Below are 24,802 nucleotides of genomic sequence, written 5' to 3' on the forward strand. Positions count from 1 at the left end.
GGCAAGGAGAGCATTAATCAGAAAAGCAGCCAAGAGGTCCATGGTAGCTCTGGAGGAGTTGCAGAGATCCACAGATTAGGTGGGAGAATCTGTCCACAGGACAACTATTAGTCGTGCACTCCACAAATCTGGCCTTTATGGAAGAGTGGCTAGAAGAATGCAAGAAGAAAGCCATAAGAAGTCCCGTTTTCAGTTTGAAAGAAGCCATGTGGGGGACACAGCAAACGTGGAAGAAGAGGCTCTGCTTAGATGAGACCAAAATTGAACTTTTGGGCCTAAAAGCAAAACTCTGAGTGTGGCAGGAAACTAACACTGCACATTACCCTGAACACACCTTGAAACATGGTGGTGACAGCATCATGTTGTGGGGACGCTTTTCTTCAGCAGGGACAGGGAAGCTGGTCAGAGTTGATGGGAAGATGGATGGAGCCAAATACAGTGCAATCTTAGAAGAAAACCTGTTAGTGTCTGTAAAAGACTTGAGACTAGGACATAGGTTCACCTTCCAGCTGGATAATGACCCTAAAAATACAACCAGAGCTACAATGGAATGGTTTAGATCAAAGCATATTCATGTGTTAGAATGGCCCAGTCAAAGTCCAGACCTAAATCCAATTGAGAATCTGTTGCAAGACTTGAAAATTGCTGTTCACAGATGCTCTCCATCCAATCTAACAGAGCTTGAGATATTTTGCAAAAAAGAATGGGGAAAAATGTCACTCTCTAGATGTGCAAAGCTGGTAGAGACATCCCCAAAAGACGTGTAGTTGTAATTGCAGTGAAACGTGGTTCTACAAAGTATTGACTTAGGGGGGGCTGAATACAAATGCACGCCACACTTTTCACATATTTATTTGTAAAAAAATTTAAAAACCATTTATCATTTTCCTTCCACTTCACAATTATGTGCCACTTTGTGTTGGTCTGTCACATAAAATCCCAATAAATACATTTACATTTTTGGTTGTAACATGACAACATGTGGAAAATTTCAAGGGGTATGAATACTTTTTCAAGGCACTGTAGCACATTAAAGATGGCACATCAAAAAGAATAAAATAACACATCAAATAAAAAACTAAGTATGGCACATAGACAAAAATATAGGTAAACAAAAAAATATAAAATATTACATGAAGATCCAGTGAAGACATTAAGAGTAAATGATGTACTTACTATTGTAGAGTATCAACAAATTTGATAGAGACCATAAGGGTCCTTTACCCAAAGCAATTAATGAAATTAAAACTTGAAAAAATTGTGTGAAATTAGCATACATATGATTTCAAATGTAAAAACATGATGACCAATAATAGGTTAGTGTAAAAATCCTGCAATAATGCAGGTCCCAAAATATATATATATTGAGCACCCCTGAACCTCCTCTTCCGGGGTCCCCCACTGGTGTTCCTGGCTCCTCCTCTAAGTGTTTGGGGTGGGGGGGGGAGATAAGGGTTTGCCCGCTCTCTGCTGAAAACGGGTCACAGGAGTGCAGATTGCACTCCTGTGACCCATAGGAGAAGTACATCCAAACGAGCTCAGGCTGGACATCTCCTTTAATGCATAGAATGCATTATGGTAAAAAATGTGTATAGAGCGCACGGCCTTTGTGACTACTTTTCTATAAGTATTTATTTACTTTTCCCTTGGGAGTGAATATGAATGAATATGTAAAGTGTATTTTGTTGTCACAGGTAGAAAGTCTATCACGTGCAGAATCCAGAAATCGAAATATTATATTGGATTTTGCACATCCTGAGTGCCCAGAAAATCAGATAGAACTTGTGGATAGATATACACTGACTTCTGCATCTATGTTTGAGGTATGGCTATTGATACACACACTGCAATTCTCTTTATTAAAATGTAACAACAGAATAAATATCTATATGCATTTATACAATGTAAATTCTTTCACACACATTATTTTATTTAAAGCCTGTGTACAACCAAAAACAAAAATGTTTTAATATATTGCATAAAGAAATAAGCAAAAAATGGGATGGGTCTTTCACGGATGTTCTATCAGTATAAGAATAGTACATAACACCAAGTTTATAAAAAATACATATTTTTTATTACAAAACATGTATTTAAAATGTAAGTAACCATAAGGGTAATAACCCCAAGCATAATATCATCATTATGCTTGGGGTTATTACCCCTTTGGTTACTTACATTTTAAATGATTTTTTTGTAATAAAAAATGTATTTTTTATAAACATGGTGTAATTTACTATTCTTATACTGACTTGTCATCCCTGATAGTTGCTGTAAACCCTATAAAAACAAAAAACAAAACTGTAAGACAAAGGCATAATGAGCTAGTATGCATCACATACTAGCTCATTATGAAATACTTACCTTAGAACAGAGCCCCCGCAGCGGCACCCGCACACCGATGAGACAGCCAACATCTTCCCTGGTGTTTCTTCCAGGTTTGTGGACTCCGGCGCTCTGATTGGCCGAAGCTGCAATGACAGCTCTCCCGCCAGTCACTGCACAGGGCCCTGAAGAAGTAGCACGGGCAGATGTTTCTTCAGAGCGCATGCGCTGATGATGTCGGCATATATAGTGAATATCTCCTAAACTGTGCAAGTTTAGGAGATATTCACAGTACCTACAGGTAAGCCTTACAATTAAAAAGGAAGACTTTACTTCCTCTTGAAAGACCCATCTCATATTTTACTTTTTTCCTTTATGCAATTTTTTTTTCTAGGTTGATGACCCATCAATACATGGCTGAATTAGCATTTTTTATGATATGATCCTTCCACATATGTCTTTTTTGTTTGTGTGTTTTAATGCATTGTAGCTTACCATGTCTTGGATGTGGTGACTACATTTTTTTTTGTTTTCAGGCCAAGAACATTTTCAGCAAGTATAGAAAACACGTGTTGATCCTGGCAGAAATGCCATGTCAGTTTTGTTTCCTGTGAGCTTAAATGATAGTAAAAACACCCTTATCTTTCTTGTGTAGACTACTAATCATGTCAACTACCATGTAATGGCGATGAACAAAGGCAGACATGTTTGAAGTTCAGCCTCTGTGATAACTATACAGTGGAGCAGAGGCGTAACTAGAACCTTCTGGGCCCTGGTGCAAGAAACTATGAAGGGCCCCCACCCACTGACAGGAGGGGGGCCGTATGACAGTGGGGGTGTTTGACAGGAGGGGGTAGTAGTATTGCAGGAGGGGGGCAGTATGACAGGAGGGGGGAGCAGTATGACAGGGGGGCAGTGTGACAGGAGGGGGGGCAGTGTGACAGGAGGGGGGCAGTGTGACAGGAGGAGGGGCAGTGTGACAGGAGGGGGCAGTGTGATAGCAGGAGGGGCAGGGGGGCAGTGTGAAAGAAGGAGGGGCAGTGTGACAAGAGGGAGGCATTGTGACAGGAGAGGGGGCAGTGTGACAGAAGAGGAGGGCAGTATGAGAGCAGGGTGGGCAGTGTGACAGGAGGGGGGCAGTATGACAGCAGGGGGGGCAATGTGACAGGAGGGGGGCAGAGAATGCATTTGTACACTTGGCCAGGAAGCAAGACTTTCCCAGCAAGAGCAGCCTGGAGGAGAGGGAGCTGGAGCCAGGGGGGGCAGAGCTGAGAGGCAGACCAATGACCCAGGCACCAGGGTGGATAGGAGGGGTTGGTGCAGCAGAGGTGCCTATAGAAGAATCAATGCCCTCTATTATCCTCCTGGCTCCAGCAGCCGTTGAATGCCCACTTCTCCTTCTCTCCCTCCCGCAAGCATTCAGCAGCTGCAGGGGCCAGGAAGATAATGGAGGACATCGGTTCTTCTATAAGCCGCTCTTCTGCACTATTCCTCCTATCCAGGAGCAAAGAAATCTGACAGGGGAGCCGCAGTGGTCCCCTGAAGCATGGGGCCGGGTCACAATTGCAACCCATACAACCCCTATAATTACAGTGCCTTGAAAAAGTATTCATGCCCCTTGATATTTTCCACATTTTGTCATGTTACAACCAAAAACGTTAATGTAATTTATTGGGATTTTATATGATAGACCAACACAAAGTGGCACATAATTGTGAAGTGAAAGGAAAATGATAAATGGTTTTCACATTTTTTTACAAATAAATATCTGAAAAGTGTGGTGTGCATTTGTATTCAGACCCCTTTACTCTGATACCCCTAACTAAAATCCAGTGGAACCAATTGCCTTCAGAAGTCAACTAATTAGTAAATAGAGTCCACCTGTGTGTAATTTAATCTCAGTATAAATACAGCTGTTCTGTGAAGTCCTCAAAGGTTTGTTAGAGAACCTTAGTGAACAAACAGCATCACGAAGACCAACAAACACACCAGACAGGTTCAGGGATAAAGTTGTGGAAAGGTTTAAAGCAGGGTTAAAAAATATCCCAAGCTTTGAACATCTCATGGAGCACTGTTCAATCCATCATCCGAAAATGGAAACAATGTGGCACAACTGCATACCTACCAAGACATGGCCATCCACCTAAACTGACAGGCCAGGCAAGGAGAGCATTAATCAGAGAAGCAGCCAAGAGGCCCATGGTAACTCTGGAGGAGCTGCAGAGATCCACATCTCAGGTGGGAGAATCTGTCCACAGGACAACTATTACTCGTGCACTCCACAAAACTGGCCTTTATGGAAGACTGGCAAGAAGAAAGCCATTGTTGAAGGAAAACCATAAGAAGTCCCATTTGCAGTTTGTGAGAAGCCATGAGGTGGACACAGCAATCATGTGGAAGAAGGTGCTTTGGTCAGATGAGACAAAAATTGAACTTTTTGGCCTAAAAGCAAAACGCTATTTGTGGTAGAAAATGAACACTGCACATCACCCTGAACACACCATATCCACCGTGAAACATGGCGGTGGCAGCATCATATTGTGGGGATGCTTTTCTTCAGCCGGAACAGGGTAGCTGGTCAGAGTTGATGGGATGGAGCCAAATAGAGCAATCTTAGAAGAAAACCTGTTAGAGTCTGCAAAAGACTTGAGACTGGGGCAGAGGTTCACCTTACAGCAGGACAATGACCCTAAAGAAAAAGCCAGAACTACAATGGAATGGTTTAGATCAAAGCATATTCATGTGTTAGAATGGCCCAGTCAAAGTCCAGACCTAAATCCAATTGAGAATCTGTGGCAAGACTTGAAAACTGCTGTTCACAGACGCTCTCCATCCAATCTGACAGAGCTTGAGCTATTTTGCAAAGAAGAATGGGCAAAAATGTCACTCTCTAGATGTGCAAAGCTGGTAGAGACTTCCCCAAAAAGACTTGCAGCTGTAATTGCAGTGAAAGGTGGTTCTACAAAGTATTGACTCAGGGGGGCTGAATACAAATACACGCCACACTTTTCACATATTTATTTGTAAAAAAATTTGAAAACCATTTATCATTTTCCTTCCACTTCACAATTATGTGTCACTTTGTGTTGGTCTTTCACATAAAATCCCAATAAAATACATTAATGTTTTTAGTTGTAACATGACACAATGTGGAAAATTTCAAGGGGTAGGAATACTTTTTCAAGGCACTGTACACCCCTGCAATGGAAAATAAGTGTAGACATGAAGGTATAGGAAGTGTGTTATTCTCAAGATCATCATATGAAAATAGTTTTAAAAAAGAAAACAAATGGAGGCACCACGTTTAAGGGCTTGTAAGATGCAATATATTACATTTTTGGTTTGGAGTTTAGAGATACTTTAATGTAACTAGACATTCTATTTTTTTTCACCTGCATCCCTTCTTTTATTATGGAAGCTGCCTCACTTATTTAGGTGTGAATGGAGTTGAAGGCCACTGTACAGTAGGGATGAGCCGAACACCCCCCTGTTCGGTTCGCACCAGAACATGCGAACAGGAAAAAAGTTCGTTCGAACATGCGAACACCGTTAAAGTCTATGGGACACGAACATGAATAATCAAAAGTGCTAATTTTCAAGGCTTATATGCAAGTTATTGTCATAAAAAGTGTTTGGGGACCTGGGTCCTGCCCCAGGGGACATGGATCAATGCAAAAAAAAGTTTTAAAAACGGCCGTTTTTTCAGGAGCAGTGATTTTAATAATGCTTAAAGTCAAACAATAAAAGTGTAATATCCCTTTAAATTTCGTACCTGGGGGGTGTCTATAGTGTGCCTGTAAAGGGGCGCATGTTTCCTGTGTTTAGAACAGTCTGACAGCAAAATGACATTTTGAAGGAAAAAACTCATTTAAAACTACCCGCGGCTATTGCATTGCCGACAATACACATAGAAGTTCATTGATAAAAACGGCATGGGAATTCCCCAAAGGGGAACCCCGAACCAAAATTTAAAAAAAAAAATGACGTGGGGGTCCCCCTAAATTCCATACCAGGCCCTTCAGGTCTGGTATGGATATTAAGGGGAACCCCGGCCAAAATTTAAAAAAAAAAATGACGTGGGGTTCCCCCTAAATTCCATACCAGACCCTTCAGGTCTGGTATGGATTTTAAGGGGAACCCCGCGCCAAAAAAAAAAAAAAAAAACGGCGTGGGGTCCCCCCAAAAATCCATACCAGACCCTTATCCGAGCACGCAACCTGGCAGGCCGCAGGAAAAGAGGGGGGGACGAGAGTGCGCCCCCCCCCCTCCTGAACCGTACCAGGCCACATGCCCTCAACATTGGGAGGGTGCTTTGGGGTAGCCCCCCAAAACACCTTGTCCCCATGTTGATGAGGACAAGGGCCTCATCCCCACAACCCTGGCCGGTGGTTGTGGGGGTCTGCGGGCGGGGGGCTTATCGGAATCTGGAAGCCCCCTTTAACAAGGTGACCCCCAGATCCCGCCCCCCCCCTGTGTGAAATGGTAAGGGGGTACATAAGTACCCCTACCATTTCACGAAAAAAGTGTCAAAAATGTTAAAAATGACAAGAGACAGTTTTTGACAATTCCTTTATTTAAATGCTTCTTCTTTCTTCTATCTTCCTTCATCTTCTGGTTCTTCTGGCTCTTCTGGTTCTTCTGGTTCTTCCTCCGGCGTTCTCGTCCAGCATCTCCTCCGCGGCGTCTTCTGTCTTCTTCTCCTTGGGCCGCTCCGCACCCATGGCATGGGGGGGAGGCTCCCGCTCTTCTCTTCTTCTCTTCTTCTTTTCTTCTTTTCTTCTTTTCTTCTCTTCTTCTCTTCTTCTTCATTTTCTTCTCCGGGCCGCTCCGCAATCCATGCTGGCATGGAGGGAGGCTCCCGCTGTGTGACGGCGCTCCTCGTCTGACAGTTCTTAAATAACGGGGGGCGGGGCCACCCGGTGACCCCGCCCCCTCTGACGCACGGTGACTTGACGGGACTTCCCTGTGACGTCACGGGGAATGCCACAGGGAAGTCCCGTCAAGTCACCGTGCGTCAGAGGGGGGCGGGGTCACCGGGTGGTCCCGCCCCCCCCGTTATTTAAGAACTGTCAGACGAGGAGCGCCGTCACACAGCGGGAGCCTCCCTCCATGCCAGCATGGATTGCGGAGCGGCCCAGAGAAGAAAATGAAGAAGAAGAGAAGAAGAGAAGAAAAGAAGAAAAGAAGAAGAGAAGAAGAGAAGAGCGGGAGCCTCCCCCCCATGCCATGGGTGCGGAGCGGCCCGAGGAGAAGAAGACAGAAGACGCCGCGGAGGAGATGCTGGACGAGAACGCCGGAGGAAGAACCAGAAGAACCAGAAGAGCCAGAAGAACCAGAAGATGAAGGAAGATAGAAGAAAGAAGAAGCATTTAAATAAAGGAATTGTCAAAAACTGTCTCTTGTCATTTTTAACATTTTTGACACTTTTTTTGTGAAATGGTAGGGTACCCCCTTACCATTTCACACAGGGGGGGGGCCGGGATCTGGGGGTCACCTTGTTAAAGGGGGCTTCCAGATTCCGATAAGCCCCCCGCCCGCAGACCCCCACAACCACTGGCCAGGGTTGTGGGGATGAGGCCCTTGTCCTCATCAACATGGGGACAAGGTGTTTTGGGGGTTACCCCAAAGCACCCTCCCAATGTTGAGGGCATGTGGCCTGGTACGGTTCAGGAGGGAGGGGGGGCCGCACTCTCGTCCCCCCCTTTTCCTGCGGCCTGCCAGGTTGCGTGCTCGGATAAGGGTCTGGTATGGATTTTTGGGGGGACCCCACGCCGTTTTTTTTTTTTTTTTTTGGCGCGGGGTTCCCCTTAAAATCCATACCAGACCTGAAGGGTCTGGTATGGAATTTAGGGGGAACCCCACATCATTTTTTTTTTTAAATTTTGGCCGGGGTTCCCCTTAATATCCATACCAGACCTGAAGGGCCTGGTATGGAATTTAGGGGGACCCCCACGTCATTTTTTTTTTTTTATTTTGGTTCGGGGTTCCCCTTTGGGGAATTCCCATGCCGTTTTTATCAATGAACTTCTATGTGTATTGTCGGCAATGCAATAGCCGCGGGTAGTTTTAAATGAGTTTTTTCCTTCAAAATGTCATTTTGCTGTCAGACTGTTCTAAACACAGGAAACATGCGCCCCTTTACAGGCACACTATAGACACCCCCCAGGTACGAAATTAAAAGGGATATTACACTTTTATTGATTGACTTTAAGTATTATTAAAATCACTGCTCCTGAAAAAACGGCCGTTTTTAAAACTTTTTTTTGCATTGATCCATGTCCCCTGGGGCAGGACCCAGGTCCCCAAACACTTTTTATGACAATAACTTGCATATTAGCCTTTAAAATTAGCACTTTTGATTTCTCCCATAGACTTTTAAAGGGTGTTCTGCGGCATTCGAATTTGCCGCGAACACCCCAAATTGTTCGCTGTTCGGTGAACTTGCGAACAGCCAATGTTCGAGTCGAACATGAGTTCGACTCGAACTCGAAGCTCATCCCTACTGTACAGTAAAACTATCCAATTATCCGAGTCTCCCTGGTTAAAATGAACTTGTTATGGCAGAATAATTGAGCCTCCAATGATGAATTATTTTCCAGATGTTGTGACTTCTCTGTTTTCTCATGCTAATCACTTCAGGCCATACATGGGTCGAAATTCTGAATGAATTTTCTTTCAAAAATCAAAAAGTTTTTGTATTTTGTAATTCGATGGTGCCACCATTGATTTCAAAATTTGACCAACCAAACCTTCATTTTCACCCCATGTTGCTACAGAAAATAATTTTCATGGCCGGGAATCTTCTTCTCTACATTTATTGAACCCAAACCCAACAAGTAGTAGAGCCAAGCAACGAATAACCAGCAACTTCTGAAGGAAGTCTACTGTAACATTTTGTGAACATTATCCTTCTCTCAGAACCCTTATATGTGCAGAGGTCATTGATGCTGATATGCCCATGAAAATTTAGCTTAAAGACTGTGTCTGAAGCAGACAGACAAAGGGCATGAAGTGTGAGGCCAGAGCGGCAGTGCTGCAAGTGCAAACAAGGTGGCTAATATACATTTAATTTTGTGCTAGATGAATCTTGGAAGAACCCCTGTTAGGGAAACCAATGCAATTTGCCAGAACTTTGTTTTTTTTAGTAAAGGTGGCCATGAAAAGCCCCTAAAAAGAAGAATTAAGCAAGTTACTGCATCTTTAAAGCAGAAGTACACTGCATTTTAGCATGTGGGTGGGTGCAGCAGTAATAATTCACACTCAGTCTGGGTGCAAGGAACTTGTATTGAGACAAAGGCAGAACTTGTATTGCAGTAAAGGCAGAACTTTATGCTTTATTTTGCTGAGAAGTTACTTTGAAAAACACCTTCTAGCATTTCTGGCCATGGACATCTTGAGTAAGGGCAGATGATTCATGTAGTGTTTACTTCCTGGAACCCATCTGCCTTTAGCTCAGGCATGTAGACAGGAGGGTGTGCTTAGCTGAGAAAAACCACCTCTCCTCCTGAGGACTCCTGGGATGTATGACATCATTTGCCTAGGCCCAGAAACCAAAAACTAACACAAGTAAATATAACTTCCTAGTTACTAATGCTATAAGCATAAGGATTAAAAAGGATAAGGATTAAAAATAAGACTTTTTAAAGCTCTACCGCTTTGTTTGGCCAGGTTCATTAGTAATTTTCACTGCAGTGGGTATTCGGCCTCTGTGGTCATAATCCATAAGAGTGTAAGCTAAGGGGATGCCAGGAGGTAATAGTTCTTACATTATTGCAATGGTCATTCCTTTTGAAAAGAGTGAGCAAGTACCATAACCTATATCTAGTACCTCAAAAAAAGCTTGCCAAAGTGTGTGCATAGGTAAATCGATTATTAATCTTTTGCTAATAAAATGTAAAAGTTATTAAGAATATCAAATGGCCCACTAGAACATAATGACTGATTATTTAGTCTCTCAGAGTTATATATACGGTAATAACTATGATGATATGATAACTATATATGATAGAGAGGTGTATAATAATTGACTTTTACTACACAGACATGCAATATAAAGATAATAACCAACACTCTCATCAAGAAACCAGTGAAATGTGTTGACAACGGAGTCAGCGCTCGATCTTCAACCATGAAGAAAAAAAGTCATCACAAAGGTACTTCCATGTATGTTCATGCTACATTATAGTACAGTGTTCTCCAAACTGCAGCCCTTTGCTTGCTTTTATCCGACCCTTGAGGCATAATTCCTTCCACTGACACCAACGATGGGGCACTTTTCCTCCCACTGGAACCAACTAACACCCCCCTAATACCAATTGTTTACGGCCACTGGGCCACCTAAAGTCTGAAGGACAGAAAACTGGCCATTGCTTTAAAAACTTTGGAGTCCCCTGTTATAGTAGAACTAAGGGCAAAACTTGTTTTCATTTTGTGTAGAGTGAGGGGAGGCTATATGCCAATTTTTTGCCAACTGTGTCCGATTGGGGAGATTTTCTTTCACTTCCGGTCTCACAGCCAAAACAGGAAGTGAGAGGAAATCTCTCCAAACTGAAGGAATCCCTGCTTGTCAGCAGGGTCACCAAAACTAGTGTCCCCGTTGGAAGATATCCCTTATATTCTTCTGGTGATAACCCGAAATTCTGGATTTTCTTTCACTTTCTCTCTCTGTGATAACGGTAAACAGGACAAATAGAGAGGGTTAAATCTTCCTAACGAGGACACAGACAGCAACAAAAACTTGACAGGTCGTCTAATTTCTCTCCACTCTATCCAAAACAAACAAAAAGTTTGCCTATAGTTCTACTTCAATTGTTTAAATAAGGATAAACTATGACAATGTATATTATTCAAATAATTTCTCTTATGCGATTTTTAATTGGGTCTCTTCCAGTTGTTTTTCAGCTCTACCAGACACATGGTACCTTCATCTGCACACAGGGAATGTACAGTGGTCATGTACATATGTATTTCAGTTTTATGTAGATATTACTAGATTAGATCACCTCCAGGCTTTATACAGATTAATTGAACTACCACAAATTGTTTAGTACTAAGGCTAGGTTCACAGTGCTGCAATCAGATTTTGATCCGACTTTCAGTGCAATTATGTACTTCAGCTTGGATGCTACTTGGATGTGGTTTGCATATTCTGTTAAGCCAAAATTATCAAGCATCCAATTATGTGAAGAAGCTTCCTTTTCTAAATTCCTCTCTGAGGGATTGGATGTTGAATGTGATCACAGGTTCACTTTTACTGATTGTGAAGTAAATCAAGCCCAGTGTGCACAGTTCATTTCCTTTTTCTTCATTCCCCACCACTCTACTCTGCTGTCAAGAGCACAGAAGAAAATGTGCTTCTGGGTATGGAGAGCATGTGACTAATGCCTCTTCCTCTCATGAAACAGTGCTGGTGATTGGCCCCAAGTGTCCCTTGGAGACAAGGAGAGAGTAGTCTTGATCAGAGCGACTTAGACAGTATTTTCTTTATTCACTCCTGGTTAGGAATGAGTCAACGGTTCCGACCTAACTTTGGATGTTGAGGCGTTCAGACAAAAGCCAGAACTTTAGCCGATTCGGCCTCCTATTTGGAAGGAGCTGAAAACGATATACATATAAATGCAATGTTTCTACCACTCCTATATAAGACAGCATCCAACTCTCACTGGTTGCTAAGGAATCTGTGGATGCTGGCACCGAGAGATCCCTAGAAACCAAAAAATATCCTTCATTGTAAATCCATCATCAATCACGATGCCAAAAGAAAAAAAAAGGCAACCCAATGCAAATGACCAATCTCAATGGCACATGTACACAAATAGTAGAAAATAATAGAAACCTTCGCGCCAGTGGTGTCGATAGCAGATACTATATATGAATTACATATACTGGTGGTACATCTAGTAAGAAAACATTCCCAACAATAAAAAAATTTGTGGAAATATGTAAACAATCAGTGTAAGCTGCTCCCCAATTTTTGAATAATCAAAAAAATAGATAACCAAAAAAAGATGTAAGAAAGATAGGGGGCGCTAGATACCATAATAATCAAGTGCTCTAAATAAATATATCTCCTGCATTACCAAGAAAATGGATATGTAAGAAAGCTAGGGGGCGCTAGATACCATACTATTCAAGTGCTCTAAATAAATATATCTCCTGCATTACCAAAAAAATGAAAATCATAATAATGACAAATCATAATTAGATTACACATTGAAGTGCCCACAATAGTGAAAAAAAATATATATAGTGATTGATTGTCCACATAAAAAAGTGATAGAAGTAGTTGAAGTAATATCTTTCAATATTATCCCAATCTTGTTGCTGAAAACAAAAGGTTTTCCATCACCAAAGAAAAAATAAGAAAGGAAAAACACCTCGAAGTAGTAGATATCTGCTTACCAGATACCAATGACTCCTTTAGTTAAAAAGAGAGTCACTAGCGCTTGTGCAGGGTTGTGCCTGCTCACATGGATGGCCGGACTGTGGTTGGTATTATAGGCATGGATCGTTCCCGTCAAGCTCATTCAAGATAGGATAAAGATACATAGGAAACAAAAACAGTCTCCATAGCGTAAAACCATTTATTAAAAAAGTAAACAAATTAAAAAGCCAAATGGCCGCTTACATTGGTGGGTGCCTACCCGGCACTGGGGCTGCTTGCATGTCAGGGTGACTTCGCAGTCAGAAATAGCCTTTCATGTCTCCTCCACGCTGGCGTGCGTTCCAGCTTACACAGGGGGGCAGCCAAAGGATCCGGATGTTGTTGGGTGATAGGACATGTGACCACGTACCGCTCCGACGTATGTTTCGCCCCCTATCTTTCTTACATGTACACAAATACCATTTGGTTAATGGTGTCACCACTATCCCTGCCCCTTCCCTTATATAGCTGATGACCACACTAGAAGCTGTTGTTCGGCTACATGTACCATTGGGATCAGTCGATGCGCAGGTGGCGGGCATTATGATTGATTTACAAGTGACATTTTGGGGAATTCTTATTTTTTAAAGGACTTCGTTTTTTTTCTGTGAATGGGTAGGGATATTATGTACCTCATACTCCTGCACATGAGGGGGGCAGTATCTGGGGTCCCTTTTATTATTAATTTAAAAAAGCTTCCAGATTCCCATAAGTCTATTGCCTGCAGACCCCCACAACCACTGGCCAGGGTTGTCGGGATGAGGCCCTTGTCTTCATCAACATGGGGACAAGGCAGCAAGGAACCTCCCCCGTGTTGAGGACATGTGGGCTGGTATGGTTCAGGGTGGGGGAGTCCATGTTTGCCCCAATTCTCCTAGACAGCCAGGCTGCAAATTTGGATTAAAGGATCTGGTATGGATTTATAGGGGGACCTCATGCTTGTTTTGTTTTTCCTTGGAGTTCACCCCAAAATCTCTGATGTGCTTCATCAAAAATCACATTTACAAAGAAAATAAATTATACCATTTAACTTACTGGCAAATGATATTCTTTGTCAGCTTCTTTTTGTAAAAAGAAAAAAGAAAGCACACAAACCCCTCCAAAGGGCCTCCAAAACGCATAGCAGACCCTTGGAGGGCTGTTTTTTTTAAACTAAAAGGTGTCAATATCATGTAATTTGTGCCAATTTTAAACAGTTTTTTGCTGCAGCACTTTCTGTACACCATAAAATTTGCTCCTTCACAGGCAGGATTAAGGCACCTTCAGGCATTTGATTTAAAGGAACTGGACATTTTTAATGGGAAATAGTGGACAAATTGCCAGATAGATTTTTTTTTTTTTTTGCATTGGAACATGTGCTCCAGGACAGTGTCTGCCTTCCTCAGACATTTTTTTGACATCACTTGCCTATTAGCAAAAATGGGAAGATTAGGCTTCCGTTTATCTCAAAGAGGCTCGGCATCCGAACTTCTTTGAAGTTCGCCTACCCTGCTCAATCTGAACCCAGGGCAGTTTGGCTAATCACTACTCCTGGTAGTAGACCTGAGTGGCAGGAGAATGAAGGAAAAGTGAGTATGTGTTGCTGCTGAATATTGTTCAAAAAGCTGCTTCACATTTTATTCTGAAGCAGCTTTTTGTACTGTTCCACTGTTTACTTACCTTTCTTTTTTTATCAAGACAAAGCAGAAGGGATAAGGAAGCGCACCACAAGAAAATCCTTTCCAGACACCTGGCTGTTTGACTTAGTGCTAGTGGGGTAAGTACCGTATGCTTTAGAGCAGTGGTCTCCAAACTGTGGCCCAAGGGCCGGATGCAGCCCATTGCTAGCCTTTATCTGGTCCTTGGGGCACTAGTCCTTCCATTGACACCAACAGCGGGGCATAATTCCTCCTACCGATACCAACGATAACACACTATTACTTCCACTGACACTAATGTTCAGGCATTGGGGCATTATTCTTCCCATTAGTACCAATGATGGGGCACTATACCTCTCACTGGTAGCAATGATGGGGCACTATTCCCCCAACTAATAACAATAATTGAACACTATTCCTTGCAGTAATGCCAATAATGATAATATGTAATAATCTTGCGCTACCACTTTCAGTAAAAATGTGAGTGTGTAAACCGAACAGCTGCTATCACTCAATAGCTTATACGTGGCTAATGGTTGTAAATCAAAAGAAATGGGTAGTGCTGCGCTGTCTGTGGAGGTACATATAAATAAATTGATTCCTTTGAATATACTTTCAAAATCCAAAAAAATATATATAAATCCTAGACAGAGTGTTAATAGTGCATGTCATTGTGAATAACTGCTGGAGAATTGATGTAATATAAAGTGCCTTTGGAATAAAGTGATAATAGTGTTACAAACCTAATGGTGTATGTGCTTCACAGATCACTGGCTGATCTGATGTGACTCCTAAACAATATATATATATATATATATATATATATATATATATAGTGCTGGTAGTGCATATGTAATTAGCTGCAACCCTGTGCCTTAAGGGTGGAGACGGCAACATGCACAGGTGTAAATCATGTAAACATCAAAACATGAGAAAAAACGTAATTTCTTCTAAGAATTGTCCTTATATAAAGTGCTAGAACTGTATATATATATATATATATATATATATATATATATATATATATATGGATAACTGCAACCATGAGAGAAACAAAATGTAAGATCTATCCCTTCACCACGTTGTGAATATCCATATAATTTAGTGACTATTTCCCTTTCTTCATGTGTCACCTCTGTGCTCCCTGGCCACTCACCTTATATATACTTTAACCACTTTAGCCCCAGAAGAATTTACCCCCTTCCTGACCGGGCCATTTTTTGCGATATGGCAATGCGTCGCTTTAACTGACAATTGCGCGGTCGTGCAACGCTTTACCCCAACAAAATTTACATCCTTTTTTTACCACAAATAGAGCTTTCTTTTGGTGGTATTTGATCACCTCTGCAGTGTTTATTTTTTGCGCTATAAACACAGACATCCCAACCTGTAATAACTAATTTCAGGAAGGTGGCAAACTCATTTCAGGAAGGTGGGCGTGGCTTAAACCGTACTACATATTGGGCGTGGCTTAAATGGGGTGTGGTTTTATAGAGTCTGAGATGATTTACAGAGTGCAGAATGTAGTAATGTTAAATAGGGAATGTACAGTGAGGAGTGTATGACGGCGTGTAGTTTGTGCAGGAGAGGAGTGCGGAGTGTGTGTAGGTGGGTATAATGTGCATGTGTGGAGTGTACAGCGGTGAGCAGTATGTGCAGGATGGTGTCAATAGGGCAGTGGACGGTGTCAGTAGTTCTTTATTATTATTATTACTTTTTTTACTATTATTTTTTTATTATTTTTTACAATTTATTTTTTATTTTTTGTTTTTCACAGTGATTGAGGGTGGGCGTAGTGGACAGTGTCAGTAGAAGCAGTGTGTCAGTAGTTTTTTGTTTTTATTATTTTCTCTATTATTTTTTACAATTTTGTTGTTTATTATTTTTTTAAAATATTTTTTTTTTATATTTTTTTCACAGTGCTTCTGGGGAAGGGGTGGGGAGTATGTGGCAGTGATGGTGTCAGTATGGCAGTGGATGGTGTCAGTAGTTCTTATTTTTACATATTGTTTTTTTTACAATTTTTTTTTAAATGCTTTTTGGGGGGAGGGGGTTGGGGCAGTGGACAGTGTTGGTAGGGCAGGGGGGTGGTGTCAGTAGTTTTTTATTTTAGAATTTATTTAGAATTTAATTTTTTATGATTTGTGTTTACAATTTCATTTTTTAAAATATTTTTTGCATTTCTTTTAAATCAACCCTGTTGGGGGGGGGGGGGGCTTTGGTGAGATATCAGGGGTCTAAGCAGACCCTTGACATCTCCTCTTTGTGACAGAGAAAGAGGCTGGGGACACAGATTCCCCAGTCCCTTTCTCAGCCCTTGAAGATGAATGGACAGAAGACAGGGGCTCCTGTCCATTCATAAACTGAGAATAATACACAGGTTACTCTGCTCCGTTTTCACGGGACACAGGAGCGATCTCGCTCACTGTGTCCAATTCAGAAAGGAAAGGGCCGGTAAATGACCGGTCCCTTCCTCCGCTCTCCATCCTGACAGATCCCCACTTCCGGCAGGAGAGGAGAAGAGGGAAGCCAGGTGTAGGGGACATGGGGGGGCAGATCGGTGTTCACAACTGTCCCTCCTGCTGCACCGATCATCACCTGAACCAGGGGACCATCCAGGATCTGCCCCACAGCCGGGATATTGGGCAGCACTTGCGGGTGTCCTGGAGCTGCCCCCGAATTTCGGGAGGCTCCCGCACCTTGCGGAAGACTTGGGATGTCTGCAAACAAAAAAAGATAGACAATTTTGAAAAAAACACACATTTTTTTACTTTTTGCTATAGTAAATATCCCCCCAAAATTTTTTTAAAAAACAAATTTCTTCATCAGTTTAGGCCAATATATACTCTTCTACATATTTTTGGTAAAGAAAATTGCAATAAGCGTATATTAATTGGTTTGCGCAAAAGTTATAGCGTCTACAATCTATGGGAAAGATTTATGGCATTTTTATTATTATTATTATTATTTTTTTACTAGTAATGGGGTTGATCTGCGATTTTTAGCTTTACTGTGACATTGCGGCGGACAGATCGGACACTTTTGATACATTTTTTGAGTCCATTGACAGTTACACAGCGATCTGCTATAAATGCGCACTGATTACTGTGTAAATTAACTAAGTAAGTCGGGGAATGGGGTTAACACTAGGGGCGATCAAGAGGTTAAAAGTGTTCCCTTGTGAGTGATTCTAACTGTATGGGGATGTGACTGACTGGGGGAGGAGACAGATCATGTGTTCCTACTTAGTAGGAACACACGATCTGTCTCCTGTCCCCTGACAGAACAGGGATTTGTGTGTTTACACACACAAATCCCGGCTCTCTCTCTCGTGACCGCAGTCATGGATGGCCGGTGGGGATTGCGCCCCCCAGCCAGCCATGCGGGTCCCCCCGCTGCTATGGCTCTTATAGGGGCCGACGCACCTGTACGGCGGTTTGCGCAGCCGTGCCATTCTGCCGCCGTATATGTATGTAAGGCGGTCGGAAAGTGGTTAAATCAGCATAACATTGTATCACTCAAAGATGGTGTATTGGCATTGACTCGACTCTAGGGGTCCTCTGTTTAGATGTTTCCAATACTCTGCATATGGTTGTAACTGTGCTGGATTTCCTACAGGGTGGTCCTCTCCAGTGGGCTCCCAGACAAAATGTAGATGAAGACAGAGTAAAAGCATTTATTAAAACCAAAACAGCATTAACTCACATTTAGAAAGCCGATAACCCTTTCTTCGGCCGCTAGCGGGAGGTTAAAAGCGCCCCGCTAGTGTCCGAAAAGCGCCGCTATAACAGCATCATAATATAATATCGCTACCGCCCACACCGCCCCAGTGTGAAAGGGTCTAAGTGCTCCATAAATACCTTTATTTTTATTATGAAAAATTCTAAACACTTTTTTAAATTAGAATTTCATATAAATTACATTCTCTAAACCTGACATTCCATGAAATAAACATAGGACTATATATAGTCCACAAAATAACAAAGCTCTAAAGCAGGGATTTCCAAACCTTTCAAAGGGACAGTTTACTGTCCTTAAGACTTTAGGAGGGCCGGATGGTGACCAGTGGGGGTAGAAAATGTCCCAGGCTCAGCATCAGTGAGATTAAACATTGGATCAGTGTTGGTAGTCAGCTACATAGCGTCTGGGCTGTGATATTATTTAACCACTTCAGCCCCGGAAGGATTTACCCACTTCCTGACCAGGCCATTTTTTGCGATACGTCACTGCGTCACTTTAATTGCAAAGGGCGTGCGACGCTGTACCCAAACAAAATTGATGTCCTTTTTTTCCCACAAATAAAGCTTTCTTTTGGTGGTATGTGATCACCTCTGCGGTTTTAATTTTTTGCAATATAAACAAAAAAAAGCTTAAATTTTGAAAAAAAAAAAAGTTTTAGTTTCTGCTATAAAACTTTTCCAAAAAAAAAACAAAAATGTAAAAAAACAAATGTATTCATCATTTTAGGCCGATATGTATTCTGCTACATATTTTTGGTAAAAAAATTGCAACAAGCGTATATTGATTGGTTTGCACAAAAGTTATCGGGGATAGATTTATGGCATTTTTATTTATTTTTTATTCTATGTAATTACTAAATATGTGCTAGCACCTTGATTTTCATTGGTTTCCTTTTCAGAGGTAGGGCAGCTTCACATTTTTGTCATTTTTTAATTTTTTTATTGGTTTCCTTTTCAGAGGTGGTTTATTCACTTAAAGGGACAGCCTTTAACACCGCTGCTCTTGCTTAGGGACCTTACTGAACTGCACAAAGAGGTGGAAGGTGACATTTTGATCCATGGATCAGAAACGTACTTTAATTCAGTAAAAACAACTTCACCATGATTTTCATTCACAGGCTGCCATGAGTCTAGTTGGTGTAAACACTGCAATGTAGCTTCTCCTGCAATCTCTCATGACCTTCTTCTTTCATCCATCAGACACCACTGGGAGAACACAGTCCCTGGTTCTCCGGGAGAGGAACTGTCTGAATAGTTCACATGCTGTAGGTAGCCTGGCAGTTTCACAGAACCTGTGCAGAACAGCTTCTCCACACACCAACAAGCAACCTTTTTATAATTCCTAGAAGTGTAAATAATGCATCCCATAATCCCGTATCTCTGTTTTACCTGTGTATTTATTGGTCTGGTTCAAACATACCCTTCTTTTTCCTATAGCCCAGAAGGCCACACTACGCTAAACTTGACTGCACCAGACAGTATCACCAAATGGGAGACGGGTGCCGTGTGCCTTGGAAATTCTGGTATTGGGGAGATCAGAAATGTTGGGCTCATCACCTTCCAGCCTTATTTCATTGAATTAATTATGCCTTATTCTGTGGTACAAGAAGAGACATTTCAAATTGAAGCCCAGGTCTTCAGCTATGAGAAGAAATGTATTCTGGTAATGCTAATTATTGGTCAATAATCTCTAAATGGATGACACTAACTTTGCTAAAGCACTATGGGGTCAATTCAAGAAAGATTACCGCAGAGCCCCCCCACCCCCAAAGCATCCCCCATGTTAAGGGCATGTGGCCTGGTATGGTTCAAGAGGGGGGGGCGCTTGCTCGTCTCCCCTTTTCTGGCCTGCTGGGCTGCATGCTCAGATAACGGTCTGATATGGAGTTGGGGAGGGGGGCACGCTTTTTTTTTTAACTTTTGGCATGGGGTTCCCCTAAAAATTCATACCAGATCCAGAGGGCTTGGTATAGATTGGGGGGGAGGGGGGCATTCAGTTTCTTTAAAGAATTTTTAATTGTCAGCAAGTTTTTTTTTACATTCAGTCATCCGTTGTCAGGAACGCAGCTGCCGGCTTCCCGGCCCGCTCCTTAACAGCCAGCTACCGTGCAATAAATTACCACTTGACAATATGCTGTAATTAACATATTACTGTTATTTTACCGCATGACGAATTTACCACCAAATTCTTAGCGAATTGAACATTTGTACAATTGTTTCTGCATGCGTTATTTTACCATATTTTTTCAGTGGTTATTTAATTCTTGGTGAATTGACCCATATGTATCATAAATATTTTTTTTAATAAAATACTGGTTACTGCTGAACTCCAGGAATTCAGCCACTTTCTAAAATGTGCTGTCTTAAAATGGGTTGGGTCCAGCAGGGTGCATGCTGCCTCCCGAACTTCTCTTTTCTTTACCACTAACAGTTTTAATGAGTGCCAATAGTATAGCTATTCCCATACTCCTGGTGTTCTGACAGGAGGGATGTTGCTTTCTCAAACAGTAGCAGCTCTGCCCACTCCTTCCCTCTACTGTCCATTCACAAAAAGCTTTATATTTTGTGAATGGGTTCATATACTACAAAGTACTTTGTGATTGGACAGGAGGAGAAGAGGAGCATGCAGAGTGGCTACATGCGACTCTGCAGCTTCTGGAGCTGAGACTAGAAGGTCCAGCGTCGGAGAATGGGAATTATTGTGAAAGCTGTGCTCCTGGCTCTCAGTAAGAATGTATATTGTGAATGAAAGTGATAAATCCATGAGGTGACATGCACCTCATTGGACTTAACCTTTTTGTAACCCAACACATTTTAGAAAGCGGCTCCCTCCTTCCCTTCTGGCTGTTCCGGGATCTTCTCAGATGCACGGGATGTGCAGGGAGAGTGGGGGAGAAGGGATTGACTTGTGGGGCAGAGACAGAGGTGCCCGGGGTCTGGCCGGGGGGGGGTTGAGGATATGTACTAGGGGGTGCTTTGTTTTGGGTTAGAAATTACTTGTGCTAGAAGTAGAAGGATGGGGCATATTTGGCGTTTAACCCCCCCCAGCGCAATTCCTCTCCCCTCTCAAAGCACCCCCTAGCACATATCCTCTACCCCCCCAATCAAAGATCCCATCCCGGCTTCATCCAACACCCCGATCCCATCCCGGCTCCATCCAACACCCTGATCTCATCCTGGCTCCAGCCAACACCCTGATCCCATTCCGGCTCAATCCACCCCCTCTGATCCCATCCCGGCTCAATCCACCCCCGATCCCATCTCAGCTCAATCAACCCCCCCAATCCCATCCCAGCTCAATCCAACACCCCGATCCCATCCCCTCTCCAATCCTGGCTCCATCCACCACCCTCTTCCCATCCCGGCTCCATCCACCACCCCCTTCCCATGCCAGCTCCATCCATCACCCCATCCCGGCTCTATTGATTCCCCTGATCCTATCCCGACTCCATCCATTCCCCCAATTCCATCCCGGCTCCATCCATTCCCCTGATCCCATCCTTGCTCAATCCACCCCCCATCCCGTCCTGGCTCCATCCAACACCCTGATCCCATCCCAGCTCAATCCACCACCCCAATCTAATCCCGGCTCCATCCACCACCCCCTTCCCATCCCAGCTCTATCCACCACCCCCCTCCCATCTCCATCCATTCCCCTAATCCCATCCATTCCCTGATCCCATCCCAGGTCCTTCCATTCCCCTGATCCTATCCCGGCTCCATCCATTCCCCCGATCCCAACCCGGCTCCATCCATTCCCCTAATCCCAGCCCGGCTCCATCCCCGATCCCATCCTGGCTCTACCCATCCCCCCGAGCCTATGCCAGCTCCATCCAACCTCCCCGATCCCATTCCGGCTCCATCCATTCCCCCAATCCCATCCTGGCTCCATCCATCCCCCCGTTCCCAACCCGGCTTCAGCCATCCCCGACCCCATCCTGGCTCCATCCATCCCCCCATCCCATCCTGGCTCTATCCATCCCCCCCAATCCCATTCCGGCTCCATCCATTCCCCCAATTCTATTCTGCCTCCATCCATCCCCCTGTTCCCATTCCAACTCCATTTATCTCGCCAATCCCATTCCAGCTCCATCCACCCCCCCCCCCGATTACATTCCGGCTCTGTCCACCACCCCGATCTCATCCCAGCTCCATCTAACCCCCCCAATCCCACCCCGGGTCCATCCATTGTGGCAGGTTAAGGGGGGAGAGCCACACCGATGCACTAGCCTGCTTAGTGCCAGGGGGGTATTACACCATGTTTTACCACACCAGGTGACACCTACCCTAGTGACGCCACTGGGCTGCACATGTGCTTACTGAACACAGGGGTTCGGCCACTCAGCACGGGCGCCATTCAGGGAATGCTTTGCATTTTCTGAATGAATGTAAAGCATTCTCTGATTGGATGAGGTGTTGAATATGACGTCACCACTCCTCCTCCACTCCAGAATACAAAGCATTCTATGAATGATAACTGGGCCAAGCCGCTGACCTCCTGAATTTAGCAGGCGAGCCACTCAGTATGGGACCTGAAAGCAAGTGGAGATCACTGAAGTAGCAATCATTCTAGTCTTCTGGGGCATCAGCCAGGTATGGTATATACAAAATTACATGTTGGACCAATGTAACAATGTACCCATGCCTGGAACTATTCTTTAAAAAAATGTCAGCCTTTGTTGCATATCAGCACAGCTGATTTAATGCAGCCTCTTTGCAACCATCCTCTGTCTACATGCATGTGTCCTAGCAACTGCAACACATAAGTTCTTAGGGTTTGTTTCTTGATGGCAACATCAACATTCCTGTGCAATGTGTGCATAGATCAGTGTTTCTCAACTCCAGTCCTCAAGGCGCCACAACAGGTCATGTTTTCAGGATTTCCCTCAGATGAAACGGCTGTGGTAATTACTAAGGCAGCGAAACTGATCAAATCACCTGTGCAAAATAATGGGAAGCCTGAAAACATGACCTATTGGGACACCTTGAGGACTGAAGTTGAGAAACACTGGAATAAATGCTTGTAGTTCCCAGAAAAGGTTGTAAAAGAGCAGCAACATAGAAGAACAGTTAGAGATCGGTGGCTTAGCACAGTCACCCTATTGAAGTCAGCTTATAAAAAGCTCCCTTTGATAGCCTCACTTCTCTATTAAGGCTGTAATGTTCTAGTTCAGGGGGATTAACAGAGGGGGATACTTACTTTTTTTCTTGTTCCTCAAGCAACTTAGTGATGTTGAGCACTTCCATTCCAGCCCCAGAAAATGTGGGCGGTTTCTGAGTTTTCTGATGTACATGATGAAGTCATAGTGTGACAGAGGTGCAGGGAACCATTATTCCCTGTTCATGTACAGTGCCTTTAAAAAGTATTCATACCCCTTTTTATTTTTTACATTTATCATATTACAATCAAAAACATACATTTATTTTATTGGGATTTTATGTTATAGACCAACACAAAGTGTCACATAATTGTGAAGTGGAAGGAAAATGATAAATGGTTTTCAAAATGTTTTACAAATAAAAATCTTAAAAGTGTGGCGTGCTTTTATATTCAGCCCCCCCATAGTCAATACATTTTGTAGAACCACCTTTCACTGCAATTACAGCTGCAAGTCTTTTTGGGGATGTCTCTACCAGCTTTGCACATCTAGAGAGTGACATTTTTGCCCCTTCTTCTTTGCAAAATAGCTCAAGCTCTGTCAGATTGAATGGATAGCGTCTGTTAACAGCAATTTCTTGCTACAGATTCCCAATTGGATTTAGGTCTGGACTTTGATTGGGCCATTCTAACACATGAATATGTTTGATCTAAACCATTCCATTGTACCTCTGGCTGTATGTTTAGGGTCGTTTTCCTGGTGGAGGGTGAACCTCTGCCCCAGTCTCAAACGGGTTTACCTCTAAGATTGCCCTGTATTTGGCTCCATCCATCTTCCCATTAACTCTGACCAGCTTCCCTGTCCCTGCTGAAGAAAAGCATCCCCACAACATGATGCGGCCACCACCATGTTTCACGGTGGGGATGGTGTGTTCAGGGTGATGTGCAGTGTTAGTTTTCTGCCACACACCATGAGCCTCTTGGCTGCTTCTCTGATGAATGCTCTCCTTGCCCGGCCTGTCAGCTTAGGTGGAAAGCAATGTCTTGGTAGGTTTGCAGTTGTGCTATACTCTTTCCATTATCCAATAATGAATTGAACAGTGCTCCATGAGATGTTCAAAGCTTGGGATATTTTTTTATAACCTAACCCTGCTTTAAACCTCTCCACAACTTTATCCCTGACCTGTCTGGTGTGTTTTTTGGTCTTCGTGATGCTGTTTGTTCACTAGGGTTCTCTAACAAGCCTCTGAGGGCCTTACAGAACAGCTGTAATTATACTGAGATTAAATTACACACAGGTGGACCCCATTTACTAGTTAGGTAACTTCTGAATTGGTTCCACCAGACTTTAGTTAGGGTTATCAAAGTAAAGGGGGCTGAATACAAATGCATGCTACAGTTTTTACATATTTGTAAAAAAATTGAAAACCATATATCATTTTCCTTCCACTTCACAATTATGTGCCACTTTGTGTTGGTCTATCACATAAAATCCCAATAAAATACATTTACGTTTTTGTTTGTAACATGTTTGTAACATGACATGCCCCTCCCCCCCAGAGTCCAGCTGCACCCCACA

General features: G+C 43.0%; 1 protein-coding gene across 1 annotated transcript in view; it reads left to right on the forward strand.

Annotated features, from left to right (window-relative positions):
* The window catches only part of LOC141105853 (alpha-2-macroglobulin-like), a 368,197-nt gene that overhangs the window by 176,363 nt on the left and 167,032 nt on the right, over positions 1–24,802 (forward strand). The window contains exons 15-18 of the mRNA XM_073595997.1: positions 1,695–1,823; positions 10,367–10,478; positions 14,426–14,504; positions 19,563–19,788. Of these exons, the coding sequence (XP_073452098.1) occupies positions 1,695–1,823; positions 10,367–10,478; positions 14,426–14,504; positions 19,563–19,788 (546 nt within the window). The remainder of the gene's footprint in view (positions 1–1,694; positions 1,824–10,366; positions 10,479–14,425; positions 14,505–19,562; positions 19,789–24,802) is intronic.

Source organism: Aquarana catesbeiana, linkage group LG08, assembly GCF_042186555.1.
Source record: "Aquarana catesbeiana isolate 2022-GZ linkage group LG08, ASM4218655v1, whole genome shotgun sequence".
In the NCBI taxonomy this organism is placed as follows: domain Eukaryota; kingdom Metazoa; phylum Chordata; class Amphibia; order Anura; family Ranidae; genus Aquarana; species Aquarana catesbeiana.